Genomic DNA, 8,598 nt, shown 5'->3' with positions numbered 1-8,598 from the left:
GAAAGTAGGTAAATCTCTGTTTTTAATAAAAAATGAGTTTAACAATAGGCTAGTAGTCAACAAACCAGATTTTTCTTTTTTAATCAACTCTGCTTAAACTTGTATTGATCGATTAACGTTTCACCCTTATTGTTGAGAATCAATAAAAAATAACAACATACTTGATTAATTAAATGTAAGGATTGAAAGACATATGGAAACTGGAATATACAAACTATTGAAATAGACTAATTAACTAATCCATATCACAGCTGATACTGTAGATATTTTTCCTTTATGGCTAATAGTGACGAATGAATTATGACTAAATCTATGTAATGTTAATTTAAGAGATGGTAAGATACGTATAGATGATCGAGAAATAAATGCAAATGACAATATCTTGATTAGTAACTCTACGGTCGGCACGATAGATACGCAAACTAAAAGACGCCAATACTATCATGATAAAATGAATAATAACAAGAAAAATATATTTTACATATTGGTATATAGAAGATATTAGAAATAGGCAAGGTTAATAAAACGGAGATGATTTATGTTACCATTTAGCCCACATCAATAAATCGTTCAATAACGTATCATGCATACTATATCCATTAATATGCTCAGCTAGAGAATAAATAAGTAATTGTGTCTAAATCTAGCAATCTGCCTGTCAATAATAGAGAATAAAAAACTATAGGAGAAAATAGTTGGGTGTAATCATTACAATCGCTTCAATTAGCTGAAAATTCTATATCAGGGAATTGATACGAAGCAAAGTTAATTATAATTCGGTTCTGTTAGCATAATTAAACCAAGACGGCGGATAGTTATAACAAATTATATTGTTTATTAATGAAAACCAATTTAGAGAGTAAAAGTGATAAAGGCCAGATGTGTCAGTAGATTAAGCATCAAGTTAAAATTGAAAAGAAACGTTATAAATTGATAAAGAAGAACATTACAATTTAATTTATTTGTTTTGTATAGTGTTTTGGTACTAGTCTATTTTTTCGAAACCTCGATTTTTTACCAATCTACTGTTTTAATGTAATGCCACAAATTTGATTTTAGGCAAATAGATTGTATTGATATAGTGATTGAACTATCTTTTCCTATTTATTTCATCTAGATCAAAAAAATTGTGGCTCTGTTTGATTTTATAATAAAAAAATAGATGGGGTATTTTAATTTTTTGTTTATTGATATTATCGCCAAACTCAATATCAAATCGTCATTATAGTATTAAGTACTGTAAAAAATAATCAATAAATTATCCTGCTGTTATTCAACTTTCAGAGTGGAAAAGCTAAACTAAGTTAAATTTCTAAATTAACCATCCCTTGACAGAACAATACCACAATATGGTCATAGTGCGTCATAGAATGGATAATTGATTTTTATTTACTATTTATCTCTATTGATTTATATTATCCTTATGCTTTAGCGCACATCATCATCTCTATATAGTTGATAGAATAGGTATCACCTTTAGACTATTTGATGAAAGTGAAAAATAACTCAATTTAATTGAAATATGAAAGGTAATCACGGTCTAAATAGCTGCAAAATGATAAATTGTATTTTATTATAGACACATATGTACAGTTGATTATTTATTCTTTATCCTCGATGCTGTTGTTATTGTTACACTATACTTACTATAGCTATTTAGCCAACAATATTTTATAAATGACTTAAGCTTGAATCCATTCTAATCTACATTATAAGATAGAAAACAATTCAAATTTAATATTTCACCTCACAGATCAATTTATTAGCGGTAAGACTAAGTTTCAGTAAGCAATAGAAGATAAAACTGTCATTGTCTTGAAGAAATTATTTTGACCAGTTATCTCGGCTTACTCTGGCTGTATCTAGATCGATTAGAATAGTGAAAAATAAAAATAACGCCAACAGGCAATGTCCAATTAATCAAAGGATAGAGAGACAGAGAGACAGAAAAAGGGGAAAAATACGTAACATAAATCAAGAAAGAATGACTAGTAAAGAAAAATGATTAATGAAAGTTTAAAGACAAAAAATTGAACGTCAAGAAGATAATTAATGTCAAATGTTAATAAACAATGACTTGGATATTGTCTTGTTGTAATAATAACATTTGATACCATCTACTTTTGAAAGCTATTGTTGACTATTTGCTTATGTATTAACATCAAGTAGAAGAGAGTTTAATGTCCAGTAGATATTGACCTTAGTCTATTCTATGAATTTATTTTAATTGATTAACTCATCTCTTGTACCATACTTGATCTTACCATGGCTACCACTACGACCTCAAGTGGAGATAACAGATGACATCTTGATAGAATTGGCTTCCTTAGTATAATTAAAGGTAATCATCTACGTCTGCTAATTTTTTATTATAAGATGAAAGATAGATAGAGACAGACGTCCAACTAGTTAGTATGACAGAAAAAGGGGACGGAAAATTAAACATTATCCCTTGCGGTATGAATGAATCGAAAAGCTGAACATGATCAACTGTCTGGACAGTGATGGTTACTACTAATACCTCACGATATATCGCTTCCAGTTAAGCAATAGTTCTACTTCCATATTGCCTTTCTATTACCTATGATACTCTTTACTCTTTATTGACTATTTGTATTAGTCACTTTCTTCACCCCCTTTTTTTGGATAACTAACTAAAATGATAAATCATTGACTAAAAAGATGATAAAGCCGTGATGACTTTGCCGTCTTTTGTATCAAAACCACTTGACGGGTAATTTACTGACATCTAGAAAAAAAAAATAGGATATAATCAATAGTATAAGCTCTCTCTAACTTTAATGGAGTAAGAAGAGACATAGAGAGTGAGAGGAAATGAGTAATGATCATCATGATCAGCTTAATAATGCAACATATGATATTCAATAACGTGTAATATATTGAATCAAGAAGGTCAAACTTTTATTTTCTTTCAATTTGAATCGTCTTGTTACATTATCATCAGCCTAAATATAGATATCAATAAGCGAATGTATTGAGTACGTAATTACTTTAGCTCTATTTTCACTCGATTTTACCCCTTTTTGCCATGTTAGCCACTACCATGACCATCTCTCTATAGCCTGCTTTTAATATCCTGACGATTAAAAGTTAGACAATAGAGACATGGTTTTATGACCACGCTTGATTAAATTACCGATAAGTATAGTTTACATTGATACAACGGTGGAGAAAATGAAACCGCAATGTCTCACTCAGTATTTTAGCAACAATCTGTATTAACGATCAGTTAGGTTGAAATTAATTGATTCAAGCCTAATCGTTTTTGTCTATTTTTTCTTTCTTTTTCTGATGCTGAAAATAAACAGCATGGATATCTATTATAACTATGATTGACATTACTTAGCCTATCCATTTTATTGTTGATGAGTTATTGATGTTAAAAGTTGGAGGCGTGGAAGATCGATTCAACGTAGTCGACAAACATCAGTTAAATAACCATTGTAATACTACATCTGCTAAACGTCAGGATAAATAGCGATACCTATGAGATCAATCTGTCAAAAGGTAGATATTCTATCCTACTGTCCTAACTGGTTAACATAACTATTCATCATCTTATTGAAGAGCTATTTATATTACTACTATAGGAAATTGATAGAACTACCCCAATATCTTAGTGTCTATTTCATTCAGTTTGTGCGTAGTTATAGCTGCAGTTGGCCTCTGTATATATCAAGAAAGATACAGTTATAGATAGGAGCCAATACTATTTCATCATAATCCGTCTACTTCTCTTATTATCCTGTTAATCAACACTTAGGTAAATCATTTCCATGCTTAGTGTGGTAATTATTTGTAAATCGAGCAAGTGGTAATCCATTTTTGTTGGTATACTCAGAAATGTTAACATTTTCATCCTTTCCTTTTACACACTAGTTGTATACAAAGAAGCAAAGTAAGTTTGGTCCATAGAGTACACTTATACCATTATTAAGACATCGAAATTGAGTATAGACTATATTTACAAAGTGTCTACTAGCTGCGGTACTCCTGGACAGGAATTAAACATCAAGCAACAGTCAAAATCTTTTGAGAAATTGTCAGAGAGAGAACGTTTGGCAAGTCAACATCGATTGCTCGCAGACAACTACCACTACCTAGCTTACAGCTGAAGATTGTTTCAATACTAACCCCACTATACATTAAACATTCTCGACGTCATCGAAGAAAGGCATCCAAACTCTTGAAACAGTAGCCGATTTATCATCTGTTGTCATTTTGGATTACTCCATCTAGCTAAGTGTCCATCTATATCAACTACCATATTGATTTACAAAAGTAGAAAGCGGCTAAGGGTGGAAAAAATTAAAGTCCTTGAACGAAGTAAACGCATACTATCAAGTTTCATCTATTCCATTTGCTGCTATTCAAGTTAAGCATACAAGATCGCTTAACCATTTTTCTTCATTTATTTTACCTTTGACACTATACACCAATCATTTGTACAATTCTACAACACCCTGGGTCGATCGATTCATCTATTAAGTCAATTTAGATAGTACTTCTAATCAAGCCAAATTTACCTGTATAATCAGATTAGCTCATAAAACCTTTGATACAAAGTATTGGCGTCTTTCCTCTCGCTACATTAGCAAAATTTATTGATCAAAATTTGCATACTAGAATAGTTCATTTTTTTGATCAAATTGTTATAAAAGATGTCATCACCTATGGCTGCAATTAAAAGTTCTAAAAATGAAAGATCTCTTATTGACGCATTGGCGGAATATCCGGGAGAATTAGTCAGAACTGACAGTCCCAATTTTGTATGCAGTGTTTTACCATCACATTGGCGCTGTAACAAGAGTTTGCCTGTTCCATTTAAAGTCGTTGCACTAGGTTATATGCCTGATGGCGTGGTAGTATCCTTAGCAGCAGGGAATGATGAAAATTGCTCAGCTGAGTTACGTAATTCTACTGCGGTCATGAAGAATCAAGTTGCTCGATTTAACGATTTAAGATTCATAGGACGATCTGGTCGAGGTAAGTTGATAATGTATTGACTTAAGCGTGCAAAATGAAAGATCTCATCTATGGCGCTGGACACAATATAATACAATTTTTGTTCAATATTTAGGATTAGTTGCACTTATTCTTGTATACAATCGCTATTAACCTGTGTATATAGACATATTTATAGATAGATTAATGCACTATATATTAAATTTTGGACAATAATTAGAAGATATAGCTCTTTCATACACAACACATGGTTGATTGAACTTAGTCTAAATAGATATAGAATTAGAATAACGAGCTTAGTAAATAATTTGATCTAGTTATAAAATAGCTTAACAACATATTTAAAAGGCATATCTTCCACTCTATTTTTATTTACTCATAATGCATATTTTGAGTACTGCACGAATTTACTCTTTTAAGATTGATTTACTATTTTAACGTACTGATATACTATATAGTTAATACTAGTTAGAGCGCGTAGTATCTGTTAATTTAACGAGTTTTATTCGGGATTAAGCAATCCATTTGTTCTTTTCCCTCCTATTACACATATATATACACAGATTCTCACTATGTATATTGATATACATCCGCTCTATTTCCCCCCCCCCTAATATATGAATTAATTTAGAGCTCAGACGTAGTATGTAAGTAAACTATTATCCAAAAATTAATTAATTCAAAATCCTTATCCGACTTAGAATTTGCGATTTTTCGGAATTTAATTAAATCAATAAGAAGATGAAAGAATTTTACTTCGTTCTTTACAATCTTGTAGCGATAAAAGTGATAGATTACCCATTTTTGAATAGTTTTTGGTAATTTTTTACCATGATTATCCAAGTCATTCGAATCTGTTGAATTAATTTAAATCAACGATTATTGTACTAGTACTGTAAAGTGTAAGTGCATCCTATATGCATCAATATAATTTTTTTTCTGTTTCAGAAAAATCTAAAATTGATATTATCTTTTATGCTATCATGTGGTTTTGTAAGATATTTAGCATAGCGCAAAGTAAATTAATCAACTTAATTTTCATATCTGAAGCTCGAATAATTAGACCTATTTTACATTATAGTATGCTATTCCTTCTAGGTTAACTAGTTTAAACTTTTTTTACTGCCATCCCTATACTAAATTCGATCGATAATTAACAATGCTATATTTCCTTTGAATGATGATAAATTATTACTCTACTCTAACATTATTCAAATATAGACATGTTGAAAAACTTCAATGAGTTTGATTTCCTTTAAATGATGATAAATTATTGCGCCATGCGATCTTAATATAACCAAATATGGATAACTAATTTTAAAAGAAAAATTCATCTAAACTAAACCGTATTTACTTTCCTATAAGTGTTCATAAACTATTGTTCCATAGTATCACTGTTGCCTGAAATACAGACAATTTGAACTTTATTCAAACTTTTTTTATCTATATCTTCTAGACCATAATATAGTATTACTTGAGTTTATTCCCATATATCCAAACATCGACACCTTTAAAATAATAGTAAATGAATTGCTAATAGCATTAATAGCCTAGTAATCGATTTCTATAGTATGACCGAATTTTGATGGTCGTAATTTTATTTTATTTAACTTCGCATTAATCATCATAACAATATGTATAGTTAGCAAAATTTTTTTAGAAAATGCTTTCATCAATAATGTACTCAATAATAACTTAAACCAAGAATCGCATTCTAGTCCATCAATTTAATCCTTTTAATTGATCATTTCTACTTCTTGAGTTTTTGTTAGTCTTACTATAAGGCTTTCTTTTGTTGATCTTGAGTGTTTCCGAGTTTCAAGCTATACATCAATCGAAGTCGAAAATTTTATACCCGATTGTAGTAGAAACATTCATGCAAATTCTACGATAGAAACCTTTTTTCGTTAAATTTAAATACCTTAAAGGGATTCAAATCATTCCATAGTGTTACTTATGCTTGTATTTAGGAATAGTTCCTAAATTAAGCAATTTCAACTCCGAGTATAGTCAGGATTATTTACTATCTGCGTTATTCTTTTACTTTGATCAGTACAACTTATAGCTTTAGCTATAGAGATGAACATTTGTCCTCTTGCTGCAAAATAATTACACGCACGATGGTAATAGTCATCGTTTTTGAATCACCCTTGCCTAAAACTAAATGATGGCTTTTAAGTTATTCAATCGATTAGCTGATTGATGTATCATTTAATGGAAGGAACTATAAACAGATGATTTTATATGTAATCAGTGATCTAAATCGACATTACTGGTATATAGTAAGCCTATTGATCAAACCAACATATCAATCGCACTATTGATTATTGGACCTCTATATGCAAGGATTTTAAAGTAGTAATAAATGAGCGAACAAATTTGAAAATGATTATCGACTTTTATCTTGTATTCTTTAGGTAAGTCATTTACGTTGACTATTACTGTCGGCACTAATCCGCCACAAGTTGCAACATATAATAAAGCAATCAAGATTACAGTTGATGGACCCCGAGAGCCGAGAAGTAAGTCAATAATGCGATGTTAATTACAGTGTAATACTGATATTATTCAAATATACTTAGATTGCATGGTTAGTTTTTCCTTGTTTACGACACTTTCTTCGCTATGAGTATTGAGATTTCTATGAGATAGATAGCATTAATTGATTTCTTGTCTTACAGCATGAGGGTGGTATATCAGCTAGAATCGATCTGAATCGATTTTAGAGATGAGGTAATTGAGTCTTAATACTTATTAATGGTTAACAGAATGCTTTTTCGTCTTTAAAAGCTATCGTATGTCGAGAGGTATCTGCAGGGAGGTGTCTACTTAATGATCTTCACCTCAAAGTTATACTAAAATATGTTCTTGAAATTGTCATAAACGGGTTGATAACTTCTCCTATCATCTGTAAATAGTCCCAGCAATATCTAAAAGGAGTCAGTATGATGTTTTAATAATGCGTGATCACATACAATATTACACCGTGCAATTTCAAATTAAGAATTATGAGTAAAAACTGAATCTTATTTCTGTTGTGTCTACGCTAACGTTTATTGAAGTAACAATTGTTAACGGTAGTATTATCGGAAACATTGGCCATTTCTATCTTTTACTACATTACTTTATCATTGTCTTCTCTACAGTATTACTTCACACATGGTAGATGTTCACAATTTTATTATAGCAAATCGGTATCAATAGTTTTACATCACTTTCCAAGGGTAATGAATTATTACTATTCATATCACTTTAATTTTCGTTAGTCTCACTTTTTTCTTGAAGGAATCAACACGCTAGACCACATTTACACTTTAAAAGTTACTCATACGTTACTTAATATTAATTCCAATTTCAATTAAATATTCTCAACATTGGTCTCTTTCATAGTTCAATAATTTAGCCTTCAAGGCTTTGTTAATAAGTTAGGTTGATATCCGACATGAATGAATGATACGTTATGTAGTAAAAATATTCATGGCCTCCAAAATGGGCATAACCATATTGACGATACGCCAGAGTAGGCTTTGGCGGTTTCCCGATCTTTCATGATTAGCTGTCATACCATTTATTGAATCTGAATATTTCTTGAATAATCATCTTACCGCAAGT

General features: G+C 30.6%; 1 protein-coding gene across 1 annotated transcript; it reads left to right on the top strand.

Annotated features, from left to right (window-relative positions):
- Nucleotides 1-4,694: 4,694 nt before the first annotated feature.
- Nucleotides 4,695-7,531, top strand: TRIADDRAFT_25179 (uncharacterized protein; the record flags this gene model as incomplete). The annotated part of the gene is made up of 2 exons (XM_002112870.1): nt 4,695-5,007; nt 7,404-7,531. The coding sequence occupies 2 exons, from the start codon at nt 4,695-4,697 to the stop codon at nt 7,529-7,531; spliced, it is 441 nt and encodes a 146-aa protein (XP_002112906.1).
- Nucleotides 7,532-8,598: the final 1,067 nt, after the last annotated feature.

This window comes from Trichoplax adhaerens, genomic scaffold (assembly GCF_000150275.1).
Source record: "Trichoplax adhaerens TRIADscaffold_5 genomic scaffold, whole genome shotgun sequence".
Lineage (NCBI taxonomy): Eukaryota > Metazoa > Placozoa > Uniplacotomia > Trichoplacea > Trichoplacidae > Trichoplax > Trichoplax adhaerens.
The sequence above is the reverse complement of the archived record's forward strand: the minus strand, read 5'-3'. Positions and strand labels throughout refer to the sequence as shown.